Raw genomic sequence first — 15,163 nt, 5'->3', positions numbered from 1 at the left:
GGCGGCTGAATGACTTCCCTTGTGTTGCACAGGTGGGAAGATGGTGCTGCTGGTGGGAGCGCGTGGGGCACAGGGTGCTGCCCTGCAGAGCGTGCTGCAGCGCGAGGGAGCCGCCGTCCTCAGCTGCCCCTGGAGAGCCCCACAGCTGCAGAGTGAGGTGAGCACTCTTCTGTCTGCCCAGGCTCATTGTGCATCCCCACTACCTGCTCATCCCTGTCAGCTGTCCACCTGACGATCCTGCCCTGGCTGCTATTCCCCAGAGGCTGCCTTCCCAAGAGGGAGACTTGTAATTGCAGTCGCAGGTGGCTACAGGGGTTGGCGGTAGCCAGTGTGGGTCAGGGTCTTTTCTCCTTCCTGCTTGCTCAGAAATGGTGCAAACACTGGTCTCTACCAGAATATTACATGTAACAGCAGCTGCTCTTACTTCATTATTTTACACCAAGAGCTGTGAGAGAAGGAATCCAACAAACGTTTTAGCTCTCGCTTTCGCTTTCTGTCTGTGCAAGAGAAATGCCCCCTTTTTTTTCTCATCCTGTGATACTGTCATTTGCATGAAACTATTTTTACTGGATTGGTGTCCTAAAGGTTGCAAGTGCTGCTGCTCTTGGGACAAAGAAGTTCCCAGCCTTTATCTTTGAAGAGAACTGTAAAAGGATTCAAAGAAACTCAGGAGCCTTAAAGGATTTGCATGGCCTCCCTGGTTGCTTTTTGCAGAGCTTTTAGACACAACTTAGAAGTTGGTATAACTTCCTGTCAAACGTAGCAGTTTATCCCTTAGTCCCAAATTTCACACATGGCTCCAGCTGGGGTTGCACTGTCCTCGGGGTATGTGCAGCAGGGTCCGGACTCTGGCTGTAGGAGCTCACTGTGCTCCAGGGCCTGGCTGCCAGTCGGGGTGAGGTGCCGGGGACAGCTCTTGTTTTGGACAGCCACAGGGTGGCAGCCAAGGCAAAATGATGGTGTCCAACCTCTGGGCTTTGGAGGCGCGGACAGGAGGAGGAAATAAATTCGAGCAGCTGTGATAGAAAGTTCTCTGGCAAACCCGTGTTTTCACAGCTGCGGATGTTTTTGTCAGGCTTGTCTCAGCTCTGGGCTTTTAAGTGACTGACAGCACTTAGGAAACATATGGCTCTCTGGGAGATGGAGTGCTGTGAACTTGATCCTTGCCATGTCTCATTCCTCAGTTATTTCTCATTGCTTGGGGTTGTGCTAGAGGACTGCTCTCAGCTGGATGGGCTGGGTGACAGGGTGGCCAGAGGTGTTTCCACTGGTTCACAGCAAAAAACTTGTATTGGGCCCAGAGCTGCTTGTGCAGCGCTGTCAATAGCTGGAGAGAATTCTGTTTCCTTCCATCCAGATGCTTTCCCATAATCATGCTTTGCTTTTTGGCATTCCCCATAGCTTATCTCTTGGAGCAGGTCACTGATGGGAAACAGAATGGGAGGCCTAAGTTTGAGGCTTTATGCACCTCAGTTTTAACTTTTGGCAGTAAGAGAGTTTGTACTTTGCCTGAGGGACTAATGTGCAGAGCCCAGTGGAAACCAACCTTCCTCTTCCTCACCTGTGAGCATGGAGCTGCATGTCTCCAATAATCCCAGAGCACTGCTGAACCTGAACTCTGATAGTTAACTCTAGCTCCTTGATAAAATCTAATGCATGCAGGAAAAACTATCCTGTTTCATATTCTCAGAAGCTGGAGAGTCAGAAACTGAGCACAAGTTTCTTGCCAAGCAACGAGGTACTGCTGTCTTGTGGCAACCTGTATTTGAACTACAATGTTTTTAGATAACATGATTATAGAATTTATATTCTTCTGCTTGTTTAAAATGCTGATTAAGTAAAAAGAGCTTAAACGTTCACTCGGTTTCTTCTCTTGATTTTTAAATTTGAATTTCAAGTAAGGAAATGTGTTAGTCAATATAGAGGTTTTTCAAAGGCTTGAAAGAATCGATTCATGTTTTGTTTTTCCTGCACAATACAGTAACTTTTCCTTTCTCTGAATGTGACAGCTGTAGAGTGGCAGTTTGTGTGCTGTTGTTTGGAAGTATAACCTGGGGTAGCATTATCACTTATGAAGTGAGGGATAAACTTACGAAGAGTATGATCTTTTCACTGGAATGCATTTGTTTTGCAACATATAACAGGAAAGGCGAATTTTGTCTTAAGGGTTGTCATGGGCTAGCAAGCACAGTCCCGGAAGTTATGTTCTTGCTAAGGGGTGCTTACAGCTCCTCTATGACCTGACAGAACCTATCAGGTGGCCAGTTTGAATATGGACAATTCTTTAAGCCACTTAAAGTTGTGACCGCCTCTGTGATACACACTTAAGAATAGAAACTCCAAGGCAGAGCCGCTCTGTCTCATTTCCGGCACTGGGACAGGTGGCTGCAAGCCCCATGCGGGGCCAGCGGGCCGGGCCCAGGCCCTGCTCGGGCCAGGCCACGGCCATGCTGGAGCCGATGGGCCCTGTTCCACAGCCCTGCTGTGGGCAGCCGGAGTGGCTTGGCTCCCACCCCCCTCTCCACTGTGATAAGCCACATTCCAGCTGCAAGGCCTGGGTGAGATTAACCCTTTTAGTGCTGTGAAGAGCTGAAAACCTGAGGGAAGAGAAGGAGGAGATGCTTAAAGCTGAAATTCTGTTGTGAAGCTATGAGGTATCAGAGTATCCCGTTGTAATTTCTTGAAGATATGGGGGGTGGAGTGTTCAACTCATAAGCAAAAGCACCTGCGCTGAGATAGGCAGATGCTGACACAGCTATAATTTGATGAGAAGTTTTAACAGGGAGAGATGGAAGCGATGAGGACTTTTGCTCCAAATGGAAAAGGAGAAAACCTCAGTTCCTAGAGATGCTCCCAGAGATAGTCTTGAAGATGAGGGAGACCCTTTGCTCCCAGGGAAGGAAAAGGGCCTCTGTTCTTAGAGATGAAATGCTCCCAGAGATGGGTGAAGAGAACTTTTGTTTCTGTACAGCTCAACCTTAAAATTGTACCCCAAAAAACTTCAAGAGTGAACCCTCGAAAGCAGTTGTGGGAAAAGCTGCAAGTCGGGGGAAGGGACTCACATGCGAGCACAGAGACTCCTCTTCCTAAATGGACTGAACAAAGTTATTTGGAAGTGGGCGGCTGTCTCGTTGTGATAATGTTTTCATAGCACGAGCAAGAGAGAGTCCTCTTCCTAAATGGACTGAACAAGGTTATTATGGAAGTGATAAACAGACTGAACATCTCAAGGGTTGTCTTTTTACATTGTCAGTGGGAGAAGGGAGGAAGGTGGGGGGAGGAGGAGAGTTCTGAAGGTGTGGTCTGATTTTTTTTTTCTTCTTATAGGTCTGTTAATAAACTTCTTTATATTCTTTCAAGATTGGTGCCTGCTTTGCATTTCTCCTAATTCTTATCTCACAGAAGATAAACAGTAATGAGTATTTTGGACCAAACCACTACACTAAATTGGTGTTTCTGCCCGGTTACAAACCCAACCCGCTACAGGGTAGGAGAATGTTACTTGTTGTAAGCCAATGGCCAGACCTATTTGCATTGAAGCACTAACCCTGACGTTAATGATGTAATGCCTTTCTTAGGTGGTTACTGCATTACCTTAGACTAGCTCTGCTAGTCATTCTCCTTTTTAAAAAGGACAGCATAACAACAAGTGTTTTCTTTAGAAATTCTTTTAATTTAAATGAGTTACACAACACTAAGGTTGTAGGTTTTTTTGGATAAGGTTTTGTATTGCTATGGACTTGTTATTGCCTCTTTTACTCATGTACTTTTGCAAAATTATTTTGAAAATGATCAAGAGGAAGACATGTTTTAGTCCACCTTAGGAGAAGTCTAATACAGGGGTAGCTCTCCTAAAAATCAGCATGATGACATCTACCATCTGACTTAGTATGTTCCTTTAAAGCAAGTCTGTTCTGTCTTATGGCAGGAAAAGGGAATAAAATAAATAATGGTACATTTTTATTTCATTGCTTTGATCTGAGATAATGGACATGGTTTCAATGTTCTTTTCCCTCCCCACTTCATGTTTTGTTAAGTAGAGCAGATTGTTAATATTTCTTTTTGTTCCATTTTGAATTTGCTTGACTTCAGTTCTTACAAATAATCATCACGGCACAGCTGAGCCATGTCCTTCAGAACTCTTGAGCTTCCTGGGTTTTCAAATAATTCACAAATGAAAGAAAGCATTTTAGAAGGTTCTGGCGCTTCTGTGCAAAGTTGCCATGAAGAAACATTGTTCTTTTTGCATTGATATGTTCAATGTAAAAGAAATTACAAAGTGAGAGATAAAGACATAAGCATCTTGGAGGAAATACTTATGATGTTATCGTTCTGTTAAGCTTTGAGTAGATAATTCTTCAAAGCACATTCACTGCATTGTGCCTGGAGAATGACCTAGTGACATACTTTTAGGAACATCTTCCTTGTAATTTTAAAATGGGACTCCCCAAAAGTCAATTCAGTATTGCATGTGAAGAATGGGAGCTGACGTGTTTAATCCTGTATTACATCAGAATTATGCTTTCTAGTTTGAAAGGAGGTTGTCAAGTAGATTTGTATTGAAAAAACAGATTATTTTCTTGCCAAAACATGGGTAATACCTAATTCTGTCAGAAAACAGAATTTTGTTTCAGTCATCTAAATTCAGTCAGTCATTATTTCAGCACGTCATCTTTAATGTAGTCTGTGTGTGAACCACATCATGCCTGTTTTAAGAGAGCTGCTATCCTACAATCTTATTGTAAAAGAAGTGAGAATTGGTCTATCTAGGTATAATTGGGAATAGAAAAGTTGTTTGCAAAAGCGAGGTTAAGTGTGAGAGTGGTTCAGCTGGAGTGCTGAATGGGAGTTTTCTTTTCAGTTTGGAAAAGAACTTTTGGCCACAGTGTGCTTTTCCTTAGAGCTGACACTTGAGCTTCAAACTTTTAGGCATCTCTTAACCATTTGCTGTCCTAGTTTTGTTGTCTTGGTAAGACCAAGAGTCTTGTTACAGGCAGAAAAATACATTTTGTGTTGTAAGCATGAAAGAACCAGAGAGCAGGTACACGGATCCCATAAGGGGAGAGGAGAGGGAAGCTGCATGAGAGTTTCTAATGGTGATGATGTAGACAAAGTAATTCCACTTCAACATTTTATGTACATCATCTCTGTTCCTTGTAATTTTGAAATGTATCCCCCTGTCTGTAAGCTAGAGAAGCAGTTGCTAAAGCATGGATCATAGTGGCAGGCTTGAGTCCACAGCAGAGATGTGGGCTTGATTTTCACGTGCACTGTGTAGGGCAAGTGCATTCAGGATGATGTGGCAGGGAAAGCTGGAAGAAACAACATAATTAGTACTTGCCTTGGTGGAAAAAGTGCCTTAAACTAGTAATTGACTTAAAAAATTAGAAACTAATTAGAATTGCTGTGATTGAAGTAGAACCTGATCTGTAAACTGATGTGCATAAAGACTTTTTTCATAAAGAGAGTTGTGAAAAATCTTCTAATCAGATTCCTATTCCTCATCCCATCTCTTCAATTTTGTATTGCCTAGCTTCATACCCAGGACTCTGAGGGCTTTTACATTTCAATTATTAATTTTAATTTTTATTTTGTTTGTTCATGCATTTAAAAATGGCTTTTTTAGCAGTCAGTTTTAACTATGGGAAAATGTAAATTTTATGCAGACTTCACAGCAAAATGGAGTTTCAGTTATCTGTAATGTACAGCTACTTTGTGCCATTATCATTTAATACTTGGCTCGAAGGTCAGTATTGTTGTTTTAACATTTGGTGTTCTGTCTTGGGAATGGGTGGTGCTTCTTAATCTGTTTCAATTTAAATCTTGGTGGAGAAGATCATATTTTGTTATGAGGTAAGGTTTCAGATTATTTATTGGCACAGCTCTTCCCAACTGAAAAAATATTTACCGGTGAGAAGGCAGGATACTACTGCACTAATGGCTTACTTTGTATGCAGCCTGTTGCCTAGTACATTAAGGAGGGTTTGGCCTGATGCTTGTCATTCCTTCCTCTGGCCAGCTTGATGGAATAGAGCCTTGCTGTCCAGGGAGCATGGGGCAGGTGGCCACATGTTCTCCCTCATGGGTATCTCCTTGACCTTCTGGCTGTGGCTGCCTGTAGCATCTGGTTCCTGTCAAATGTGTCCTCTGTGTCCTCTCTGTCCTCTGTCCAGGGACTGTGGTGCATTTGCTGAGGGAGGCTGAATGTGATGATTTCATAGGACTTTTCCATCTCTAACGTCTGTGGCTGGCTTGTGATGTAGAAGATGACCCTGAACGCGCATCCCAAGGCTTGCTTCTTGCTTTAGTGATTAAACAGGCAGTCAAAAGGGTAGATTATGGCAAGAGAGAAAAATCTAAAAGCAAAGGAGGCATGGGCACAACTTCTTGCAAGTGTAAGAAAAACTAAAATTCCCTGATGGAGATCACATAAATCTCTTCCAAGGATACCCAAAATTCTGTACACAAGTATTTTGCTTTCAGTGGACTTGCTCTCCCAGTTTCTGTATATAGTTTTTAAAAATACTCATAGGGGAAAAAAATTTCTCTAAAATGTTTGAGATATATATTTTATTGACTCTGCAGGAAATTTTACAATAGTTGCACATAAAATATTGTTTTCTCTGTGAAATAAGGGAAAGGAAATCACACTGGGGGAGGCTGTGAGAAATCAGTGTGTCTTTAACCTGTGGTACAACTCTTTGCTGCCATGTGATGCAGCTTTTTTCATGGAGGAGGTGGGGCAGGGCAATGAGATGACAGGTCCAGCTGGTTTTCTGGTAAAATTTATGGGTATGTGCGATGTTAGCTATCCGAACCAGTGTTAATGTTGGCTACAAAAATAATTGTGTTCAGCTGTTAAGAACATTTTTCAACATTAGGGTCGGTAGTCATAGAGATGAATATTTGGTTCCATCAGTTGTTTTCTGGCATTATAGTTACATTGAATCAATTCTGTCATAAGTATGTTGGCTGAACATTCATCAGAATTATTACTTGTTGCATACAGCTCTCAACTTGTTCATCAATTCACAATACTAAGCGGTGTGCAAAGCTCTTAGTCCTTGTCCCAGAGGCTTTACATGGGAAGGCATCTTGACTTACAGTATATGATTTATAACTGCTAGAATAGGAATTATTTTTTCCTTGGAACAAAAAGTCTGTGCTCATGTAACTGAGAAAAATCACTGTTTTTCTCTGTGTTGATGTTGACTGTTAAAACAGAAATTTCCTTCTTTTTTAGGGCAAAGCGTGCCTTCAGCATGGTATTCTTGGTACACAAGTCATTACAGCATCTTTTTATCTGAATTTCCTTGCAGATTTCTCAGTGTCGTTTGACCTGACACTGGTCAAGCATTATGACTTCTGTAGCCTTCTAGGAGTGGTGTGTAAGCTGATACTTGCATCAGACTCAGGAGTGTGAGCAATTCGAAGAAGGCTGAATGACTGTGCACAGGCAATCACAGGAGTGTTGCTGGACATGTGACTGAAGCCTGAATCAGCTCATTGCATTAGTCATTTGTCAAGCAAGGAAATCTTCTCCCACACTTTTGGCTTTGTGTTCACATAGGGATCTCTAAGGAGGGTTAGGCCATCCTTGTGTCCTCTGAGCGGAAGATGGAGTTTTTTTAGTTTTCTGCCTTTTCCACAGCAGTTATGTTCTTCTCCTCTCCTGGATGCTCAGCTGTGCCAAAAACCTGCTATCCTGACAAGATTTGTAGCTGTTCTTTCTTGGCAAGAGGGTTGGGCAGGGTTGTGTCAGAGCACTTTTGGCCAAAAAAGAAGCTGGAACGCTTGTCAGTCACAAATCAATTTGTAGAGTGGCTCACTGAGCTTGTGACACTTGGAATTACTTTGCATTTATCCAAAATATTACCAAAACTGCTGTATCTCTGAAATAATTTTTACATTCAGTCTTGAGGCAGTGTTGTGTCTGTGCTTTGCTATTTTAGTGTATCTTTATACATCTGCTTCTGGTGCTGTCCCTCATCTCATGCTGATTCTAATAACTTGTACAGGGCCCTGTTTCAGAGGAAGTGGGGAAAGAAATGCACTTACATCTTTGATTATAAGAATTTTTGTAGCAACCATTTTTGCTCCAACATCTGCCAGGTTGAGCTAAATTGGGGGCAGTGATTAGCAAACATGAACGGAGAAGGAAAAAAGTACTTTAATTGGTATTCTTCAAAGGCATCGATCTTTGCAGAAGGGGTCATCTTGCATTCCTGTCAGCTGGCTTGGTTTTCTACTGTCAGACAATCTGACTGTACTCTTTATAAGTGCCTATTTACTGTCTTTCAACCCTTCTTTTTCCTAAGTTGCTCCAAGTTATCTTGGACTTTAGGACAATGGTAGAACTTTTTATTTGGAAGGATGTAATCCCCATTAAATATTGATACTGACTTTGATCTCACTTGCCTGATCTCACAATTTGTTTACCTAACTTAATTTTAAATGCTATTCTTAAGTTTCGTGGCAGGTAAGAATCAGAATATCAGTTTGGATCTTTCTTTTTTGTTCTTGTCTGCAAATGCTTTGCTCAAAAGGCATTGCTATATAAGTCTGAATATTTTTAAGATGAATATTCGAGTATGTTTTTCTAAGATTAAATGCTTGCTTTGTTTCTGGGGGTGTTTTGGTCTGTCCCTAGCTCCGTCACGCAGACGTGGTGGTGTTTGGCAGTACAAAACCCGATGATGTTCCTGTGAGCTGGATAAAGCCTGGGGCCACCATTATCAGTTGTGCTCGTGATCTGCTGTCAGGTAAGAGGTGATAAAAGGTAACAGCTCCTGCAGGTGGTGTACAGCAAACCTTTGAGGTGTGTGTGGCATCTTGGCGACAATGTAATGTGGTCAAAAGTTGCATCTCTGTGGGAGGGCCCTTAGAGGTGTGTGTACAGGGCATGTGTACACCTTGCTCTGATGTATTAATGGGAAAAAGATGTTAGGTAAGAGAAGAGAGGTTGGAACAGATTCTTCATACCAGGATGGTTAAATAAGTGATGACCCAGTGGATTCAGAGAATTCAGAGGGAAGACTTTTGGGTCATCAGATGAGCTATTACGTAGTGCTGTTTTGTACAGTGTCTTATCCTGTGACTTCTGTGGACTCACCTGGAATATGGGAAAAAGAGAAGGGAAGAAATATCAACTTTAGAGTGCTGTGTAAGTGTCTGCAGAGAGTGGTGCAGGAAGGAGTACAGAAATAATGTGTAGCTAAGAAGATGCAGAACATCTCCTGCAGTAATTATTCCTACAAAAAAGTTTGGATTAACCTCCTTCCTTATCCCCTGACTTGTTGTTGGGGGTGTATGTGTTCATTAATTTCTCAATTGAAACACGTTACAGAATTTTATTGGGAATAAAATTAAGAAATCTTCCCAGAAGTTACTCTGCTGCTAGAATAACATGCAGTAATTATAATAATATGTAATTTTACATTTCTTGTAAAATTTCTTAAAATTCCATGAAGATCTCTAGATATTTTCTAGATTTTTGGTGTGTATATGAATTTGACTGGTCAGCATCCCAATGAGATTATGCTGTGAACTAATAGGTGAGGAAGTTCATCTTATCACAAGTGTACTAGATTGACATCTGTTGATGAAATGGGCATAAAAACTGTGGAAATGAGCATAAAGCTCAGAAAACCTAATTGCATGGGTTTTAAACTAGGGATATTCCCTAAGGACAAATGAAGCAGACACTCTATGCAGAGCTAATGCAAGATCAGGCTCATAACAAAGCAGCTGCTGTTCCCATGCAAAGCATGGCCTTGGCAATAGATTTCTTTCTTTGTCTTTCATTATGTCCTCTTGACTGGAACAGACACTGCAGGTGTGGGAGATCTGGCTTATTATTCACTCAATTGTCTGAAGACATTTGGACGTTCATCTTTCACCTCCCAAAGCAGATCTCTGATCCTGCTGAGGATCTCAGGGGTGGGTACCATCCTTATCCCTTCCTGATGCTGCACAAGTTGTCCAAAAATAATACATCTTTTCTTTTCCTGGACTAGTGACTAGGAGACTCCTTGCATCTCTAATGCCTATTTATTTCCCATAGGGATTTTTGGATATAATTGTTGAGTATCTGTGGGGCAGGGCTTGGCACACAGGTCTCTTCAGCAGGTACCCCAACTACTAGTATGACACAGTCAAACATGAAGAAGGAATAGTGGAGAAATGGAAAGGAATAGAGAAGAGAGGGAGTGGTGGTACAGTGCTCATACCTAAAAATAAATAAATGAAAAGGAATCTCCCCTTCTCATTTTAATCTTGCAAGTAGAAACCTCTTCTATATGACAGACTTGGGATGGAGGTGCAGGACTGTTCTGACAGCATGGGATAAGCCAATCCTTTCAGCCTGAGTGGGCACCAGGAGTGACTGGACTTTGCAAGCACTGGTGCAAGTCTCACTTTCAGTGGTGCAAGTCTCACACCTAATTCTCTCTATTGAAAAGGGAGTCTGAGCCTTCACAGACCTAGAAGTTATGCAGTATAACTGCATGCTATGTCTTAAGACTTAAAAATCTTCATGCTTTAGTTGCTCTAAAGAACTATAGATAATACTAATGTTTCCCTGCTCTGTAAGAGTGCAGTTGGAAAAACTGCATTACGTATCACAGTAACATTCATTCCTAAGGCAGGAAATGTAAGATTTGGCATAAGCATGTATGTTTCCTTGCATTTCTCAAGTTGTAGCAGTGTGCTCTGTTGAGTACTGTGTTTTTTTGGAAAGGCAGCATGAGATTTTGATGAAGATAATTTAAATAGAACTTATCTACCAAATGTCTATCTGTCTATATGGTTATGCTTTTGAGGTTGTCAGAACCTTGGAGAAACTCCGAAAGTACAGCAGAAATGCATTTTACCAGCTGTAAAAATGTTGGTCTTAAGGCTTACTTGAGAGGTACATGAAACACAGGTGTCTGACAGGAAGAATGCACTTAGTTTAGTTGCAAGATGTTTGTGGAAAGCCCATTGTGGAGTAGTTGTGACCTTGGAGAAACAACTGAATCTTACAACTGACTCTTGACTTCCGTGGAATCTGGCTTGAGGTGCTTGGAAATTGTTCTGGATTTCTTCATGCTTTAGAAATGTCCGACTTAACATCTGTGGGGTCACAGGAGCTTAATGGAGCCTGAGAGCAATAATGGTCATCAAGTAACTTTTGTTCTTGCTAGATGGTGGCTAGGTTTCCAACTTGCGTGGGTGTACATGTCATCTACATTCGTGTGTTTTCAAAGCACTCAAAGTTGCAAGGGCATAGCTGAATTGGGGAAATGTAATGTTGTAAATCAGAAGAGTAGAGAGAAAAGTGCTCACTCCAAAGTGACAGAATTCTTTTTCAAGGCTTTTTTTTTTTAATCCAATCAAAGATTTTTAAATTATCACAGTTTTCTGCAATTTTCGAGCAGTGCAACACCTGCTTCTGTTGCACCGACAACCTTGGAATCAGGTGAGTGCTGGTAGTGTCTTGCAGGAATATACTTTATATGTAAATGTATGGAGATGAAAATAAGTTTCTGAAAAAAATTTAAGGATGCCAGAATTATTTAGGATTTGATGTCCAGCTCCTTTGGGGTCACTTGAAAGCCGAAGCCCATGTGGTTTTAAGTATAATAGTGGGAAATTCAACCGTTTCCCCACCTCTTCTCTATTCTAAGCTGCCTGAGCAGACAGGTAGCACCTGGCAGCAGCTCTCACTCATCTGCACAGTAGGGTATGAGTCAGAGGAGGGAGCACAAGGTCTGTAGTTCTGTAGTGACCGTAGTCCAAAGCAGAGAGTGCTATTCCAGCGTCCATCTGGAAAATTTATCCTAAGAGAGCTGTTGCAATCCTGTGATTGTCTTGCTAACTCCATGCGTGCATGACTTTCACCTCTAGTTTCACCTTCACCCCTGTAAAAGCCTGGTTAGTCATTTGTGGGGTGACTGTGTAGCATAGGCAGTCTGAGGGAAATAGTTTTTTGAAGGGAATTGTCTAATTCTAATATGTATTTACACACATGCTAGCTCTGTCCTGATAAAAAAGTCATATTAAGCCAAATAACAAAAAAAGTCAAAACGTTTCTGTAAAGCACAGCTGTCTGAAAGGGGGTTTTAAACTTCATTCTTCCTACTCCATTTGTCTGTTTGGCAGCTCTCCCAGCCTGGTCTCAAAGCAACAAGAGTCAGCTTATGACTGTAATAGACTATTCCAGTAAAATTCCTCTGTCTAAATCTACAGCTGAGCATCTCCAGAAGATTTTGTTGTTTGTTTGTTAGTTTGTTTGTTTTAACTGCAAGTGTTAATGCAAGTAGAAGGACACTTTCTTAATTAGAGTTTAATATGAGGACTGTTGCCTTCAGCTTGGTTGGCTTTGTCACTGATGTGTAGATGCCTGCTGGCAGGAAAGTTTGAGGAAGGGTCAGGAAGCATACAGAATGAGGCTGAGGGTGTCTGCAGAGAGGGTCTCTTGCTCTCAGTGATGGGTGTGGGAGAGTGGGCCATAGCTGGGTGGGGGTGCTGGCTCCACAGCATGGCTCTGCCTGCCACACTGCCTCCAGCCTGAGTGTTCTGTGCCCTGCTGCTGCTGGGACCCTTGTTGGGAGGGGTAACTGTGCAAGGCAACGTGAGCCTTTTATGACCAGTAGAGAATGGGTGAGCAGTGCAAGGGCTTGACCAGGTCAGGGTTTGCACTTCAGTTCCCATGTGGGAGAAAAGTTAAAGCTGTCAGCGTACAGTTGTTATTTTTTATTACAACTATGTCTGTGCCCTTCAGAATGTGGCTAGGGCCTTGATATGCCCAAAGAGACTAGGATGCAAATTTTGGAGAAATTGTGTCTAGGTAAAAGTCAATGAGCAACAACAGAAGAACAAGCCAGAAGAAGGATTACAGCAAAATGACAAAATAATATGTTTAGTTAGGGTAGCTAATGTACGATTATCATTTGATATATTGCCACTAGAAACAATTATAACTGTGTCTAAAGTTGAAGTCACTCTGAATTGTGTAGACTCTCCAGAATACCTACTTTTAATATCATGCTGATGGAGATAACTGTTGCTACTCAAAAAAATTTGCATGTATTGTGTCCAGGTTTTAATAATCCTGTATGGTATTTGTGATCATTTCATTGTTCTCGCTCACTGTAATGTGTGTGTTGAAGAGAAGACAGTCTTTACCGTGCTCATTTAGATGTTCTGTTTAAGAATATTTTCAAATCCTTACAGCTGTGTGAATTTTTTTGTGTGTGGGTTTGTGTAATATGTTTCAGAGCATACAGTTACTCTCTGATTTTCATAGTATATTCATCCCTCTGGGTGATTTCATTTTAAATATTAAAGAGAAGCCATCTATAATTTTGTCGGTAATATTGTTACATTTAAATTCAACATTCAGAAATTTTTTATTTGAACATAATTTTTAAATACTTCTCCCACTCACAAAAGCTTTGTGATTTATTAGTGCAATGCTTATATTTTTCAGAGAAACGCAGCTACGGTCAGCAAAACAACCCTGCTGCTGAAAAGACTGTTGGTTCTCTTGCAGTAGCAATGAGAATGCAGGTTAGTGTACCTTCAAGTGTTGTAGATTTGTTGCTCTGTAAGTTGCAGAAATTGCTTCTACAGTTTAGATTTTAACTTTTGTTTTGCTCTTTTGAACATCTTACCTGACTTCTATTTTAATAGCAGCTCTTAATCAGATAGAGTGATACCTATTACATTTAATTAGAGAAAGAAATTAAAAATCAGACATCTCATAATTCTGGTTAATACAGTAAAGCTTGGCAGAAGCACTTGGGTCAATAGGCTAATGTCACTCACTCTGGTAAGTCTGTGAAGATTAATTGTATCTGCATTTTTGCATCATGATAGATAAAGAGTCCAAAAGTTTGTTATTTAGTGTGGAAGAAGCATGACTCAGTCAATGAACAATCAGTATCTTCTGTTGTTTTTAAGGTGTGAAAGAGGAATAGTAATTTATCTTACCAGAATAAAATGTCCAACTGCCTCATTAGAGACTTTTCTCTGCCACTTATGTGTTAATGGAGTTGTTTCTTTATGAAATGTGGTCAAACAATAGGAAAGTGGCTCTTACTTTGTCCTAAAACCATGAAATGGAAAAATTTTTCAGCTTGGGGGTTTTTTGTTAGCCTTTGCCATAGAAGTTATTTCAACATACTCTAGAGATTGTTTGAAGTTAGTGTTCAGCATTTATGATGCAGCTGTTGTGTGCTGTTTTCTTGTTTAAAACCAGAACATGGTAAAAAACGTGGAGCGATGGATCCAGTCCCAGCAGTACAGGAAGTGGGACCTCCACTGCTTGAAACTACAGCCCCTCTCCCCAGTGCCCAGGTAATAAGGAAGAAAGAAGGAGAAAAAAAAAATTGAAGGAGAAAAACGAATTAAAAATATTTTACAAAAGAGTAAGCAAGTGTGACAACTTAAAAATGTTCCGTGCCTAATTAATTTTTAACTTTATGTGGACATTCTCTTGTATGCTTCATCATGACCATGTGCTTTTGTTTGCTATCAATTTTTACTTTGATGATCTGCCTTGGAGCCAAGCTGTATTTAATGAAGACCTAAAGCTGGAAGGTTTCATTGAGGAAGGGAGGAGAAGCAAAACCAACAGAAATACAAAAGACAAGAAGTTTCTAATGGCTAAATGTAGGAAGGTGTTTAGTTAAGGCTCAGTGATTTCAATTGCATTTTAGTTTGTATTATTTTCTTCCCTCAGTAGAAGTACTTTCTTCTGCATTAGACTTAAATTCCTGTGTGGGTGTGAAAAGCAGGAAGTATATTTATTCGCATAGCCAGAATCTTTTCAATCAGTTCCTGTCATTCACTTCCCAAGGCCCGTGTCTGGGCCTCAGGGATTTCAGGTCGGCCTTGGCACAATTGCTGACATCTCTGACATTTAGCGCAGATTGGGCTCTTTACTGTGCTCAAGTGCTTTGCTGTGTGTTGGTTGTGTTGAGTGACAGAGAGAGGAACCAGTGGCTGAAACAGAGGTTGTGCCATGCAGGAAAGTGTTGACATTTTTTTGTGCTTACTTGTACGCCTGCTTCTGCAGGTGCTAAAGGAGCCTCACCCCAGAAGAAACTCAGAGAGATCTGGAACTGCTTAGTCTGGAGGACAGGAGGATCTTATCAATGTGTCTAAATACAGTGTACAA

General features: G+C 41.2%; 1 protein-coding gene across 2 annotated transcripts in view; it reads left to right on the top strand.

The window, feature by feature from the left end:
- MTHFD1L (methylenetetrahydrofolate dehydrogenase (NADP+ dependent) 1 like) overlaps positions 1-15,163 on the top strand; it is a 149,160-nt gene that overhangs the window by 8,963 nt on the left and 125,034 nt on the right. For both annotated transcript variants that reach the window (XM_069010665.1, XM_069010666.1), the window contains 4 exons: positions 33-157; positions 8,651-8,762; positions 13,472-13,551; positions 14,243-14,340. In XM_069010665.1, the coding sequence (XP_068866766.1) occupies positions 33-157; positions 8,651-8,762; positions 13,472-13,551; positions 14,243-14,340 (415 nt within the window). The remainder of the gene's footprint in view (positions 1-32; positions 158-8,650; positions 8,763-13,471; positions 13,552-14,242; positions 14,341-15,163) is intronic.

The sequence above is a fragment of the Aphelocoma coerulescens genome, chromosome 3 (assembly GCF_041296385.1).
Source record: "Aphelocoma coerulescens isolate FSJ_1873_10779 chromosome 3, UR_Acoe_1.0, whole genome shotgun sequence".
NCBI classification, from domain to species: domain Eukaryota; kingdom Metazoa; phylum Chordata; class Aves; order Passeriformes; family Corvidae; genus Aphelocoma; species Aphelocoma coerulescens.
Note: the sequence above shows the minus strand (reverse complement) of the source record. Positions and strands in the feature narration are given on the sequence as shown.